The sequence below is a fragment of the Ursus maritimus genome, unplaced genomic scaffold (assembly GCF_017311325.1).
Source record: "Ursus maritimus isolate PB19 unplaced genomic scaffold, ASM1731132v1 scaffold_27, whole genome shotgun sequence".
Lineage (NCBI taxonomy): Eukaryota > Metazoa > Chordata > Mammalia > Carnivora > Ursidae > Ursus > Ursus maritimus.
Window position 1 is genome coordinate 17,871,940 of NW_024425230.1, and position 16,316 is coordinate 17,888,255.

Sequence of the window (16,316 nt, forward strand, 5' to 3'; positions counted from 1 at the left end):
TTTACCGACTGTTTCATTAATGCCTTTTATAGCAAAGGACAAAAATTGCTTTCTGGCCCAGGATCTGAATTACAATTCTGTATTGCTCTTACATGTTATATAAATCCTTTAGCTCCCTCCCCTCCCCTCTTCTCTCCTTCCCTTCCTTTTTTTTTTTTTTCCTTTCATGACCTTGACATTTTTGATGAACATCAATCAGATGATTGGTAGCATGCCCCTCATTTGGGTTTACTGATTTTCCTCATGGTTAAATTCAGGCTGTGCATTTTGGGCATGGAGACCATCGGAGTGATGCTGTGTGCCTCTTAGTGCAACACACATGGTGATGTTCACTTTGGTCACTGGATTAAGGTGGCATCTGCCAGTTTTCTCCAATGGAATGTTATTATTAGTCCCTTGATCATAAGTTTCTTGAGGGAGGTACACCGGACGTCCTCAGGCAGGTGCGGCCGGGAGAGCCCATGATTGACATCCCCTTCTTCCATTGGTTTCAGAGTCCAACAGCCGCAGGGCTGTGAACAGAGGCTACGTCACCAGCTTGCTCAGGCTGCACCAGGACTGGCACCACCATGACAGCACCAATACCTACGTGCTGACCCGCCGGGCGCTCCTGCTCTGCCTCAAGCACGTTGCCAACCTCCGGTCTGGCAGGGAGGCCTTCCTGGCAGCCCAGGGCATGGAGATCCTCTTCAGCACCAGCCAGGTAATTAACCCTGGGGTTGCCTCTGCAGGTGAATGACGCCTGGACGGTTCCTGATGAGCAGAGCTGTGAGAACCTCGGTACATTTCTTGCTGCCTGCTATGGGCAGAGGTTCTGGATCCAAACCCTCATTCATTTGTTCACCCATGCACTGACGGAGTCATTCATTTTTTCAATTATGTGTTTATTGGCTACACGCTGGGTGGTGTGGTGGTTAAGAGTGTTCACATCCCAGCCCTAGCACTTACACTTGTGAAAAACTTTGACACCCTTTGGTCTCAAGTTTCTTGTTTTTTGAAAAGAGGGAAATAATAAAACCTAGCTTGTAGCATGGCCTCAATACGTTGACGTAGAGATGTCTTGTATTTAATGGAGCGCTTGCCATGACTTGGCTGCTTTATGAGTGTGAGCAGTTACTGGAATAGTTAGCACTGTGGAATCTGGAGGTGAATAGGACAGGCAAGACCCCGAAATTGTGGGGCAAATATTGTAGCAGGAGCGTCAGACACGAAGGAAGCAAAGAATTCAACAAGGAAGGTCATTTCCTATTGTTTGTTCCCTGACATCAATCAAGTCAGGCCTTCCATGGTCACTCCTGCAGGTGGAGTGAGAACATGTCCTGCTGGAGAGGTCGAGTCTTCTCTGAGCAGGTGACACCTAAGCTGAGACCTGAATTACTGAAAAAAACCAGTCGTGCCAAGTTCAAGAGGAACAGCATCCCAGGCAAAAGGGAGCACCTTCAAGGGCTGTTACTTCTTGATACCCCAGTGGGATATGTAGTCTCCGGTTTCCTGGATTTCAACCCTAACAGCAAATTCCTTAATTGCACTTGATTAGGACTAATTTAAACACCATAGTGCAAGGCTGTGTACACTCTGTGGAGGAGGTGAAGGCTTCCCAGATATCCGTCATCTGCTCACTCCCCTTCTCCCCGCTGTCTTCACATTAGCTCATCTTCTCTGCACCCCCTTCCACAGTCTCCTTGCTCCTCTTGGGACACCCTTTACCTTTTCCCTACCTGCGTATATCCAAGGCAATGAAGCGGTCAACAAGAGTGCTGTCTTCCAGCCATGCTGTCCATAGACCTTTCCTATGGAAACAGCATCCCCGTCCCCCCTGCATCTGAACAATAACATCGTACTGGGCTGCAAACCAACATCTGATTTTCTGTCTGCTGTCACCCGTGGGTTTCTCTCCATCAGCCCAGCTTTCAGAGCCTCTCCGTCATCAATGAGCTGCACTGAACGTTCTGTTTCTCTGGATGAAGCAGTGCTTGGGATTTCTCCAAGCGTCACCATACTTTGTAAGCTTGTGTCCCCCAAAATCTCAAGTGAAACACCCCCCCCAACTGCTGATGTCTAGCAGCCCCCCATGCCAGCTCGTGCGCTCCAGCTAGTTCCTCTGCCTTTTTGGACTGTTTCTCTGCTCTGTGTTAGGAAGAATTAGGAGGGCAAGAAAAGGGAAGAAGACAGTGACCCCAGGAGTATATATCTGTGAGAGGAAGAGGGTGGAGAAGTTAGCAAAGTAAAGCACAGACATAAAAGGGCCTATGAGCCTGGAAACAGGATCTGTATAAAATAACTGTCTGTCTGTCTGTCTGATGTTTGATGTTTCTCCTGGTGCTGTAGACTAATGTCTGTGTCCCCCAAATTCCTTTGCTGAATCCCTGCTGCCCAAAGTGATGATATGGGGAGGTGGGGCCTTTGGGAGGGGATTGGGTCATGAGGGTGCAGCCCCTGTGAATGGGATGTGTGCCCCTGGTAAGAGAGGCCCCAGGGAGCTCCCTGGTCCTTGCTGCAGGTGAGGACATGGCCATCTGTGAACTAGGAGGCAGGTTCTCCCAGACAGGGAACCCGCTGGTGCCAGAACCTAGACCTCCAGCCTCCAGAAGTGTGAGAAACAAATGGGTGTCCTTTATCAGCCCCTGGGTCTGCGGTGTCCTTATAGAGCCGCCTGAGCGGACTGAGACAGCCACCCTCTGCCCTCTGGGCCTCGCTCTTGGGCTGATCTTAATCTGTCACGTTAATCCCTGGAAACCATAACTGCAACTCCAACAGCTTTGAGTGAGTTCTGAGCCTTTCTAGGGCAGAGTCAGAGCCGAGACTGGTACGAGGAATCTCCCTGTAGGAGTCTCCTGGGGCTGCCAGGACAAAGCACTGCGAACTGCAGAGATTCTCCCAGGCCTGGGGCCAGAAGTCCCAAATCAAGGTGCTGGCAGGGCTGTGAGGGGGAACCTGCCCCAGGCTCTCTTGTAGATTCTGCTGGTCACAGCAGTCCTGGTGCCCCTCGGCCTGTAGAAGCATCCCCTCCTCTCTGCCTCCCATCTTCTCAGGATGTTCTCCCTGTGTGCGTGTCTGTGTCCAAATGTCCCTTTTTATAAGGACACCAGTCATATGGGACTAGGGCCCACCCTAATGGCCTCATTTAAATTTTTTTCCCTTTCATCTTTTTTTTTTTTAAGTTTTTATTTCAATTCCAGTTAGTTAACCTACAGTATAATGTTAGTTTCAGGTGTACAATATCGTGATTCCACACTTCCATATGTCCCCCTGGTGCTCATCACGAGTGCACTCCTGAATCCCCATCCTCTATTTCCCCATCCCCCACCCACTTCCCTGCTGGTGACCGGCAGTGTGTTCTCTACAGTTAGGAGTCTGGTTCTGCAAGCAGGATTTGATTTGATTTGATTTGATTTGATTTGATTTATTTTATTTTATTTTATATATTTTGAAAGATTATACTTATTTAGAAAGAGAGAGAGAGATTGAGAGAGTGCGGGAGTGGGGGGAGGGCAGAGAGAGAGGGAGAGAGAGAATTTCCAGCAGACTCCACCCTGAGCACGGAGCCCAGTGTGGAGCTCAATGCGGGGGCTCGATTTATGACCCTGAGATCATGACCTGAGTTGAAACCAAGAGTCGGACATAACCGACTGAGCCACCCCTGTGCCCCTGCAAGCAGGATTTTAAAAGCGGTTTTTCAGCAGGTCAGTGAAGACCTCAGCTGTTCAGTAAATGAATTCACAGCAAGCTTCCAGCCTCGAGTTTCTGCTGGGAGTGGCCACAGGATGTGAGCAGAGGCCGAACTGGCCCTGTGTGCCAGGCTGCTGTAGCCTGTGAAGCCTCCAGCACCTGGGCTGGGCGCCGTGAGCCCAGCACCTGTAGCTGTAGTGGTTTGAGCTGCCCATCAGTCCTCCCCCACTTCTGCCAGAGGAGGGGCACTATGCAGTCCTTGGATGACCTACGGAACCTTGGATCTAGTGATGTCATTTTGGTGGCTGTTTGCAATTTATAATGGTGATGTTGCTGGTGATGCCCACAGTAGCAAAAGATGAGGAAGAAAAAGAATCAGAAGGAGGAGGAGGAGAAGGAAGGGGAAGGAGAGGGGGAAGGGGAGGAAAAAGAGGAGGGAAGAACTTTCTAGACCATGAAAAGAAATTCAGATTTTATTTCTACCAGGTTTGAAGCAGGGGGGTGACCTGATATGATGTATGCTTTTTGTTTTTTTCATTGTGATAAAATTTGTACAATGTAAAGTTGGCCGTCTTGGCCATTTTACAGTGTACGGTTTCGTCGTATGAAGTGCATCAACGCTGTTGTATAACCGATCTCTAGAACTCTTTTCATCTTGCAAAACTGAAACTCTATACCCATTAAACTGATTTATGACCTTAAAGGACCATTCTGGCTGCCATTTGGACAGGAGGGCATCTGAAGGCACAGGAGGAAGGAGGGAGAGGTAGGGGGGAAGGTGGGGGCTTAGCTGGGGCTGAGACACGGACGGCTTTGGCTAGTTGGGAGGAGAACCTAAATCTGGAATTCCTGGACTTTTCCACTGAAGTGTCTCATTTTCTTATTGTGAAGATTATTACTAGGGCTCTGGGCTGAGTAGCAGTGGCCTTCTGGGATCTCCTTTTGCAAGACCCCCCAGTGGATGATTGGTACTTCGGAGAGTACCAAACCCATATCGGCTATGTTTTTTTCCTATATGTTCATGCCCATGATAAAATTTAATTTATTAAATTAGGCATAGCAAGAGATTACCACTGCCAGCAATAATAAAATAGAACAGTTTTTTTTTTTAAAGATTTTATTTATTTATTTGACAGAGAGAGAGACAGCCAGTGAGAGAGGGAACACAGGCAGGGGGAGTGGGAGAGGAAGAGGCAGGCTTCCAGCGGAGGAGCCTGATGCAGGGCTCGATCCCAGCACTCCAGGATCATACCCTGAGCCGAAGGCAGACGCTTAATGACTGAGCCACCCAGGCGCTCCTAATAGAACAGTTGTAACAATATGCCGTTATAAAAATTGTGGGAATGTGGCCCCTCCCTCTTGAGATATCTTACTGTGCTGTCCTCACCCGTCTTGTGATGATGTGAGATGATAAACTGCGTACGTGATGAGATGAAGTGAGGCATTGGGACGTAGGGTTAGGCTATCGACCTTCTGACGATACTGCAGAAGAAGCATCATCTGCTTCCAGTCTGTGGTTGACCGTGGGTACCTGAAATCTGGGAAAAGCGAAACTGCGGAGAAGGAGGAGCTACTTTGCACTCGCTTGCCCATGTCTCACGGAAGTAGTGTATTTATTATTCCAAAGCTAATTCAGAGGCGTTCACTGTGAATTGAATATGTTAAGCACTGTCATATTTCATCATCTTTTCCAGGTAGCAGATATATTATTGGAAGTGATGGGAAAAGTGAGCCAGAAATTTTCACCTTTACCCCCCATTCTGAGACAGTTGTTCACAGGGATGCTATTTCTTGGGGTCTTCTCATCTTTGATGCACAGCACAGGTGCCAACCCTGCGATAGCAGGAGGCTGAGAGTGAGGCCCCCTTAAATTTTGCATCTTGAGTGCCTCCCGTGCTCCACCTCCCGGCCTGCTGCAATACCTGTCCATCAATACTAGGGAAACCTTGGCAGGTGGGTCTAGGCATTTCTATGGCTTTGGAAGCAAGGATCATTTTAAAATTCATTAATGTTTTCCTTGGATTGTGTCTACTACACTGTTTCCTACCAACCTAATTGAGGCAGTAATTCACTATAACCCTTGGTTTCCGTTGATTTAATATCCTCTCTATCCCCCAAATTCACAGTGTGTCCCAGGCTATCAGGGCAGGTGAACTTGCCTCCATCCTTCCTCTCACTTTGCACCTGCCCCATCCCGTGCAAAGTAAAACACAGGATTGTTGTCACATTTATCAATAACAATACCAGTGACAATCACAGACACAACTGGCTTCCAAAATGCTGGTAATTTTGACAGTCCCCTGGCTTGTCCTTGGCTCTGTGCCTCCTGGGAATGAAGCTCAGAACCTGACCTGTGATGAGCCATCTACCCTCCCTCACTCCCTCTCCCATGCTCAGTTCTCGCTTTTTCCAATACTAATACTTTTCACGAAGCACTAGAAATCATTTGACCATCTCAGGGATGAGGTTGCCTTGACTGACTCATTTTCCATGGAGAGTATTTCCTGCTGTGGGTTCAGGACACCTGATGGGTACCATCTGAGCCCACAGAAGGGGAAATAGCATTCTCGGTTGTGTTAAAGCGTTCCTGGTTTGAACGCTGGGCTTACTGCCTCTGGAATCATTTGTATAGTTTGAACTCATGGCTAAAAGTTTAAGTTTTTTCTCCATGTTTTTTTTATGTGGAGCTGCCTGTAACGTGGGCCTGGAGATACCCGAGCATGGCGTCATCACGGTCCCTCTGCCCTGTGACAGGTGCTCAGCATCCCGCATATCTACTACTATGACTTGCTGGCCTTAGAGCTCGCTTGGATCCCCTTAGGAATATCAGATCGGAAGCTCACACTTGTCTACTTTCTGTACGAAGTCAGTAGACAAAGCATTTACTAAGAGTCTGAAGAAAATGGCCTAGCTTTTGCCAAAGAGTTACCGACGTACTTCCAACACTCTCTCTCAATTTAGTAAACTTGTTTTTGCATTTTTCAAAGTGTCTGAAAAGAAGGGTCTTGTCAGGTTCCATCAGTATCAAAATGTTACATCTGCAAACCCAATTTTCCTTTGCTTTGGGTAGGTATCAGGAGGGATCAACACTGTGGGCTCTGAGAACAGGCATGTTATTTAATTTAGGTACTTGGGATTCACTTAGTCTTTTTTTCTGATTTCATATTTTATCTTTTTCCTTTATGGTTTTCTATTTAGATAATAGCTGAAAGAGAAAAGTAAGACTTCCATCAATTTGGCTACTCATTCTCTAGGCAATAATTCACAATGACGCTTCTTGGATGGCTGAAGGAAGATGCTCCCCTCCTCTTCCCCTGGCTATCCTGGACAAAATCTTCCCTTAGCCACAGTGTCCCCTGAAAGACTTATAAGTCTCTTTTCAGACTAAATTCCTTCCAATTACATATGAGCTGTGAAAAAGAAATAAAAAACCCTGGGCCAAAGCAGATTGTACATTAGACACAATTTGCCATTGGAATGTTCCAAGTAGACATTCTACATTAAGGATGTTTACTGTGCGTGTGTGTAATTCATTACCTGAACTACTGATCCAACAAGGACACTCTGCGTAAGGTGTCAGCGTCTGATAGGGTCTTCTCTTTGTTCAGAACCGCCTGGATGACAAAAACTTGGAGCCTGTCATCTCCATCGTAATTCAGATCCTTAGGCAGTGTTACCCAAAGAGCCCGCTTCCCTTGGTCACAGCCAGCAGCGCTTATGCCTTTCCGGTCCCTGGGAGCATCCCCTCTGAACCTCCGTGCGTTCTGACTGAAGGTAAAGTCAGTAGGTAACGATGAGCTTTATGGTGAGTTTTGCATGTTGGCAGTATTTCAGAGGAATGTGGATAGGAGTAGAATCAGTCCTTTTACAGGCTATCCATAAATGTTCGCAAAGCTTATTAGAGAAATGTATGAAAAAGCAAGCTTTTTGTAGAATGAACAGATACTAAGCTCACTTATTTTGTTCTTAATTATTAACTGTTGCCACTTTGCCCGGTGGCTATTGAATGCCTGTACAGTCGTCTCAGCTAATTTTAAAAAAAAATGTATTCACAGTCCCATGATTGAGGCTCTCTACTGTCCTGACTCGTTCTGGAATTACTTTGCCTTAAGGATGAACTTGAAGTAAAGCTTTGGCTATTTACAACCCCATGCTAGCCTATTAAATGCTTGAAAGTATGATTATTTAATGTCTGTGAAGGTTTTGGTGTTAGAAGATTCTAATGCCGTTCAACCCTGCCCTCCTTTCACGGAACAGATTTTCCATTGGTATCATCTTGCCACAGTGGCACTGGATGCCTTCTGTGGTCTTTTGTTGTAAATAAGTCCCTTCTTATCAAAATTAGGGAGTCAGTGAAGGGGCTGAATTATAGTGAATTTTGCCTGTATGTGATCTCTAAACTTTGGCAATGTTGTTTGCATACATAGTTGTAAATTGGGTGGGGCGACCCAGAATGGTATTCATGTGTCATTTTGTTCTGCACTCATTCCGCCTTCGATGTGGGGCAATTTAGACTTCACGGTATAGCGCTCCCTGTGCCTCTGTGTATATGATTTGCATGTACCAATAAGTGTCGGAGAGTGTTGGGATATGGTGCCCTTGAGAATGAGCCCCTTATTTATGAGAAAAAGGAGTATTAGCCAGTGTGTGGTGAGAATCCAATTCCAAGGCACAGGGGAAACCTCATCCATCTTATCTCTTTTTCTCCACATAGAGGATTTTGAAGACGATGCCGATGAAGAAGTGGATAAAGATTCAGACTCTGAAGATATGAAAGAGCAAGTGGGTACATCAGCCCTCGCTTCCAGGGGTCTCCACATTCACAGCTTCCAGAGGCAAATACTGCTCTCTGTCCAGCTAAGCCCAGTGTAAACTGTCAGGACACACTTTTGTACTTCATGCCAGTGCCTGGCACACAGTGGTGCTCAATAAGTGATCACTACGATTGTTGATTGCCATCCCGGGAGGTCCCGACCAATGTCTCATTGTAAAGTCAGAGGCCGTCCATTACCCAGGCACTAACATTCTGTCTGGATGAGCTTTTTGATAGACCCTTCAGGTTGGTATATGTAATTAGTGTGGATGACATTCATGCAAAGCAACCATGGAAATATTTCCTAGGAAACTTTTTCTGGTAGATCTCTTGGGTCTCCACAAGTCACTCTCCTTGTCTACCCACTCTGCTCAGGACTCCTGTGAGTACGCTTCCATTTACCTCCCAGTCTATGGGAACTGGACCATGCTATACATGCTGGTCAGCAGGGGAGCGGTGCCCTTTGGTCTCCATCCCATAAGGACCCGTGATATATAGAGCAGAGGTTAGCAAACGTTCTGTAAAAGATCAGACTGTAATTAGTTTAGGCTTTGTGGACCTACAGTTTCTCTCACAATTGCTCAGCTTCTGACACTAGGTCAATGGTAGGGCGTGGCTGTGTTCCAGTAATACTTTTCTTGACAAGAAACAGGCGATGGGACATAGTTTACTGACTGCAGTTCTGGAAAAGGACTGTTGTCATTTTGACTGGATAATTCTGTGCATTGTGGGATGTTTAGCAGCATCTCTGGCTTCTCCTCACTAGATCCTGTAGCGCCTACCCTTCCTTCCCCCCTCTTCCGCAAGTCATGAACCAAAAATGTCTCCAGGAATTGCCAAGTGTCATTTAGTGGAGGGATCAATATCACTGCTCCAGAATAATGATCACGTATCTCTGAGTTATAAATCTGCTTCTGTTTCTGTTGGTGGAGACAGACATGGACCAGCTCCTTCAAATTATAGCCCCTTAACTTTGTCATCTGCAAAATAAGATGAGAAGTAAATGCTACTTTTTATAACATTCCTGGAAATGAAACCTGAACTTAAAAAACTCTATTATCTGTCGATTTATTTACCTATCATCGTCCATCCTTCCACCCACCCCCTTTTCCTTCCCTCCCTCCTTATTTTCTTCCCTTCCCTCCTACCTACCTGCCTATCTAGAGAGAAAGAGACCTTCTGAGTTCTCTATCATAAGATGGTAGCCGCAGACTCATAGAGGCTACCGCTCAACCCTCTCAGTCGCTTGGTTAAGACTGCTATTGACCCTCCAGTGTTCTCAGGGTTTTGTTGATAAATAGAATCATTTCTGAAGTCATCAGTAGTAAATGGGATCTTTGCCATGGCTTGGCAGCACAGGCCTATTGAGTACTCACTGAATTATTATATAATTATATATATTATATTATATATATATTATATATGAATTATATAATAGCATGCTGTGGTGATCGTTCATCAATGCCACTTTCCCTTACCCTCTTCCTTGCTCTTTGATAACTGGGTGTCTGATGCAGAGTGTCAATGGCCTCCTGTATCTGATGTGCAGGGACAAGCTGCATGCCAGTACCCGACTCATGTCGCACAGGATGGACAGTGTTCAGACGTTTTCCTTTTCCCCCACCGCGCTGCGGATGGTGATGGGTTGGGGTGGAGTGAAACCCAAACAAATCAACAAATCCAGCTGGGAAAAAAGCACAGGACAAATTGGTGAGGGCCTGGAAACTAGTCATCAAAGTGTTCAAGCCAAAAGGAGAAGATGAGAAGTCAGTGTGTGAGCATGAGTTGTAGAGAAATGGGGCACATCAGAATCAGGGCTTGATTCTGGGGTGTTGCAAAAGAGCAAGGGAAGCGGCACTCCAGCAGACTGATTTTCCTTCGTGAACCCAGAAGCATTTGCTGCAAGAAATGTGGGCAAGAAGCCAGGAATATTTGTTTCTGGTCATAGATCCGACCCAGGCCGTTAACTGATGACCTTTTCATTTGAAAAGTTTTAGTTAATAATTGGGCTCAGCTGTTTAGAAAGAATGATTAAAAGGAACTTTTGTCTTTTGAAAGGGGTCTTGAGAATGGAAAGTTGGGTGCCTTTCTTTGAAAACTCAGTGTCAACATAAGAGAAGAGAAACTTACAAGAAGTACAGACCAGATGTTGGTTATGTTTCTTTTTAAAAAAAAAATATATATTTTTTCTTCATTAACACAACTGCTAGACTTGGACAAACTCTGAAGAAGAGGAGGATAAACAGAGTGAATTCAAGCTCTCCTCTCCTTTGCTCCTTCTTCCTTCTTTTTTAGTTTTTTGTTTCTTGCAGGTACTTTCTTGGCCATGATCCATGTGGGACGCACCAGGCTAAGTTCCTGGGGATGGTAATATGATACAAAAGCAAACAAGACATAGATGTTTATCTTCAAACAGTTTGCATTCTAGTGAACTTGGAGTTTGTCCCTACCCTAGTTCAAATCACCATCTTCGAAAGGATGGTGAGCTCAAGTGTAGGGCCGGGGAAAGTCAATAATATCGGAAGGGTCCAATCTGAGGACAAAGGGCCAGAAAGCATGATCTGGATTAGATGGGTCCCAGAATCCTAAATAATGTAGCCTGTCTGGGTTGCTGTGAGGACACAGAAGCAGGCCCATCCCTGAATAAGTATAAATGTGATTTATAAGAAATACAGAAGGAGGGGAGAACCCACCTGAGTGCCTGGAGATCAGAGACTGAAATATGAAACTCTGGGGACCAGAGATGGTCTCTGTTACAACTACTGCACTTCACTATTATACCGAGATCCCAACCACAGATAATATGTAAATGATGAGTGTGGCTATGTTCCAATAAAACTTGACTTACAAAAGCCAACAATAGGTTATAGTTGGCCATCTCCTCTGTAAAGCTCAGTAGGTCACCTAGCCACATGTAGGATGCATTAGGCTGCAGCTCACGGGCTACATAACGCTCCTCACTCTAGATGCACCAACCTTACTTGCTGGTGGGGAGACTCCTCCCAGTCACCTGCCAGATTGGGTTTTCATTGGTGCCGCTCTGGGGCATGGCTGAGGCTGCAGTGAGGAGGGGGGAGGCAAGTAGGAACTGATAGATAAAGCTGGAAAGGACAAGAATGATGGGATCTCCAGAACCAGACTAAGGAGTTCAGGCCTGGTGTGCACTACATCAGAAAATACCATGAAATCAACCTCATGAGATCAATTGTTCTTTTAATTTAAAGTTTGGAGGAAAATTCAAGAAGAGGGAAAGAATGTTGCATTTTCTTCCCTCCCCCTCCCCCTATCAGTCATATAAACATTTATTGTCCATATTTATTTGACTTAAAAAAGAAGAGTCCAGGCCTTCAGGACTGCTAGGTTTCTCCTGAACTAACCAAATATCCTCCTAATACACCGGGTAGGCTTTTCTCCCCTACTTCATTAGGGAAACTGGGTTCAGGAGAGACATGGAAAGATGAGAAGACCAGACTGGTTGATTACTGGTGTCCTTTCTGTGTAAGACTTTATAACCTTTGGAAAATAGATGTTGGGAGGAGAGTCACCCTTCCCATTAAACTATCTTGAAATGATGATGATCTAGAAATAAAAATAAAGGGTCTGGGATTATTCAGCACAATGAAGAAAAGACTGGCAGTGAGGGGGTAAAACATAAATGTATAAGGGGGTAAAGTGCAGCTGGCAGTGACAGACCGTTCCCCAGGTCTGGAAGGCCTTGCCTAGTACCTCCTTCTTGAATGCTGACTCCCGCCATCTTCCTCCTGTTCTCTGTGCTGCAACCATCTTCTTTCTGGAAGACAACATTAGGTGTTCTGGTGATTTCTTCCCCACTGTTCTAGTTAAAATGTCACCTCCTCCACAAGGTGGTCTCAGCTCATGCAATCTAAGGATTTCATTTATTTGAGAGAGAGCGATCATGAGCAGGGGCGGGGGTAGAGGGAGAATCAGACTGCCTGCAGAGCGGGGAGACCAATGCAAGACTCAATTCCAGGTCCCTGGGATCATGACCTGAGCCAAAGGCAGACGGTTAACTGACTGAGCCACCCAGGTGCCCATCAGCTCACCCAATTTGAACAGCTTCCCACACTCCCTGCCTCCAAAGACAGTCCCACTGCCCCCTTCACTATATCCATGGCATTTATCACCATTGGAAATGACCTTCTTCATTCGTTTGCTGTCTCCCTTCTCTCACTAGAAGGCGGATTCCACAGGAACATCGACCTTTGTCTGTTCCATTATCACTAACTCTTCAGTACCCAGAATGGTACCTGCTTATAGTAGGTGCTCATTAAGCGTTTTCGAGAAGACTGAGGGACTTAAATGGGAAGGGGGTAGAAGAATAGGTGCAGTGATTGTAATTCTGTTGACGATGGCGGTGGCGAGATACAGAGTTCTTTCATGTCGTGCTTTACTAGTTTTATATAAATTAGTTATCTACGGTGAGGGCTGGTAAATCCTGAGATGGATGCTGAGAAAAGTTGCATACTTTCTTTCTTTTCATTAAAAAAAAATACAACCCGACATCTTAAATTCTCCTTTGTGTAGGCTAGCACTATAATTTGGAGGCAAGGAAACCATGTCCCAAGATTCTGAAAAATCATACATGTGGTAGCTTATCTTGATGCTTCTCAGGGTGGCTGTCTTGACTGTAATCTATATAATATATGTATTAATTATTAATATATATAATATATAATTTATATGTATAACAATTAATATAATGTCTATTATATTTGGGTATTATATATATATATATTTGGCTATGCCATTGTAGGATGATGACTTGGAAACGGATGTGAACAAGCTGAGTTCCAAACCTGGTCTTGACCGACCCGAAGAGGAGCTGATGCAGTATGAGGCGATGTGTCTTGAGCTCTCCTGCAGCTTCGAGGTAGGGCATATGCCGTGGTTCTGCTCCCCGGTGATACATGATGGGTTCTTTGCAGAACCTGAGAGGCCAAGCAGGAGGTCTCCAGATGGAGAGCATTGCTCATCATTAGCAATCTGCTTCTGGGGTCTTTCTGGGAGAGAAGCAGAAGGCTAAGCAAAATGTGAAAAAGGTGGCTGGGCTGGATGTATGCAGGGCGCCTACAGTCGGACACCTGGCACCGAGATGGAAATCGGATGCCCGTACACATCACCACCTATTGTCTGGGGGACAAAAGTGCCTTGTCCTCATGTCGTGAAAATGCACTGAAAATTCCTGATGATTTATTGTCCCCTTGCACAGTGGGCAAGTTGTACTAGATCGCTTTCTGAAGGTGGCCAGTCCGATTCCAGGGTTTTTTGTTAGTAGAAACAAATTGAGAATCTTACTCCTGGTGATATAGTGGCTACTTGCTGCTCCCACTACTATTGCTGTTGTCAAGATTTTAGACCTGCCTTTGGATCTGTTATATTCTTATGACTCTTAATATATCATGAATTTGCCCACCTCTAAGGGTACCACCTAATCCCATGGAGAAAGGAGGCAGTATATTCTGTTTTACTCCAGAAAGCCGAAGGGGATCTGTAGGTAAAAATTTCAGGGAAGGGAATTTCAGTTCAGCGTGAGGAAGACTTGTTTAAAAATAATCAGAATGATCCTCAAATGAAAGGCGCTGCCTTGGGGTGTAATGATAACCCTGTAAATAAGTTTGTTCAGCCAGGCTGTAGCTTTTTGGGTGTTCCAGAGGGTATTTGTGTGCTGTATGGAATTGTACTAGACCCACCCAATGCCCCTTCCAAACATGAGTTTCTGCGATTCTACCCTTTATTTGATTCTTGAAGCTTAGCCTTTTCTTGTCTGACCTTGGAAAAAGCTTTCTAATTTACAGGATTTACGCTTAACTCTGTGCCCAGCAACTGAGGACAGGGGTCAAGTTGTATTTTCTACGAGGAAGGAAACACTGACGTATTCTTCTCCTTTTTAAACCTGAAGGAACTCGAGTCTAAACCTGGAGATGATTTGAACTTTGAAGAGACTCCCGATGCCAAGCACTACCACATTCCGACTGTGACCTCCCCAAAGCAGCATTGTTTGACTAAGGACCAAAGCTCCTGGGGGCCAGATAGAAAAGACATGGTCCAGACTTCTCTTCTGAGCATGGTGAAGATGGGGAGGTCCACCATGCATCCAACCTCCAAAAGAGGCCCTGGGATGAATGCATACCAAAACATGCAATCAAATGGTCTTGGGATAGATTCTTCTGGAAAAGATATCCCTGACAGTCAAGCTTTCCTCAAACAGGATGCTTGGGATATAGATGTGATTTCTTGCCCAATGATGAGTGCCTCCTTCTCCAATTCTGCTAGGCCTACAGAAACTGTTGAAGTAATAGATGAGCTTCTGCAGACACATCCCAAGCATATCCCCTTCCATGACCCCTCTCTTTATATGGCCAAAGCCAGAAGAACCAGATCTGTGGCTGACTTCAAGAGGATGGCATTTCCTGACCTCTGGGGTCACTGTCCACCCCCCTCTCCTCAGTCAATGCTGGAGCGCAAATGTGGAGTCCAAAGGTGATGGTGCTGCTGATTTGGAAGCTATAGTTTTTCTCTTTAATAATTTAATAGGCAGAATGGTTTGTATAGAGAGTTCTGCTATCTTAGGAAAAGTGAGAATCTGTCAGGAGCGTGTTCAAATCCTTTGGGAAGCTTCTGCCAAACACAGAAGCTTGCCTCCCTACCCGAACATGTCAGAGCTAAGTGTGGGACAGCGGCAGGCATGTGTTCCAGAAAGAATCCCAAGGATTCTAACGCAACCCTATGTCCCAGAACGCATTGCAGATCATAGCAGGGAAACACAACCCAATTTCTCCAAATATTGGGATCATTCCTCAAAGGAAGGTTCTCAGAAAAAAAAAAAAAAAATCAGTGTGGATTATTTGGGAGCTTTTTTTTTTTTTAATTCCCTGTAAATTGGTATCTGATCTCTTGTTGATGAAAGGAGGTGGTGTACCCCCATCTCACAGTCCCAACGTTATAAAACCTGGCTTGGCTGGGAGAGTAGTTCTGCTATATCACTAAAGATTGTAAGGAAAGTATTCATTCTCCAGGATAGAATGATGGAAAGGGAGCTTTTCCTTTGGATCAACATAGATTAAAATGTAAATGGCTAAAGCCAAGGAAAAAGGATTTTCCCTGGAAAACAAACAAACTAACATTGAGTATGCATATTCTAAGTCAGTGGAGCAAAGTGTGCATACCAGAAGGTTTCATGAACTTATTTTCCATTTCATTAGCAAATTGATGGTGGATCCCAAGAGCTGCTCTGACTTGGGCTCCTGCTGACATCTTTTTGCAGGTTATTTCCCATTCTCAAGTTCCTGAGAGACACGGCACAGGGGCTGGCCTAGCAACACTTCCCCCCTTGACAGAACATCTTTCCCCTTGAGTCCAGGCCTTATGTCTACCTCCCTTCTCCTTCTCCCACTCCACCCAAAGAACATAGATTGGAAATTCAAGGAGGGAATCTGAAAGATCCCTTGGGCTTCCTTCTGTCCTCTTACTGAAACTTCCTGAATGTGGGTGTTTCTCAGATGGAAGATTGACCTTTGTTTTCCAGAGATGACAGAACCCAAGGACTATAAATGACCCAAGAGTTTAGAGGCTTACTGAAGCCTCCCAGGCCTCGAGGATGTTAACAGTCAACAATCCTGGGGTGCCTGCGTGGCTCAGTTGTTAAGCTTCTGCCTTCGGCTCAGGGCGTGATCCCAGAGTTCTGGGATCGAGCCCCACATCAGGCTCTTCCGCTGGGAGCCTGCTTCTTCCTCTCCCACTCCCCCTGCTTGTGTTCCCTCTCTCGCTGGCTGTCTCTCTCTCTGTCAAATAAATAAATAGAATCTTAAAAAAA

At 45.5% G+C, this 16,316-nt stretch overlaps 1 protein-coding gene across 1 annotated transcript in view; it reads left to right on the top strand.

Moving 5' to 3' along the window:
* AGBL1 (AGBL carboxypeptidase 1) overlaps positions 1-16,316 on the top strand; it is a 689,944-nt gene that overhangs the window by 136,807 nt on the left and 536,821 nt on the right. Inside the window, exons 7-11 of the mRNA XM_040642611.1 lie at positions 495-703; positions 7,278-7,443; positions 8,384-8,451; positions 13,257-13,373; positions 14,403-14,983. Coding sequence (XP_040498545.1) covers positions 495-703; positions 7,278-7,443; positions 8,384-8,451; positions 13,257-13,373; positions 14,403-14,983 — 1,141 coding nt within the window. The remainder of the gene's footprint in view (positions 1-494; positions 704-7,277; positions 7,444-8,383; positions 8,452-13,256; positions 13,374-14,402; positions 14,984-16,316) is intronic.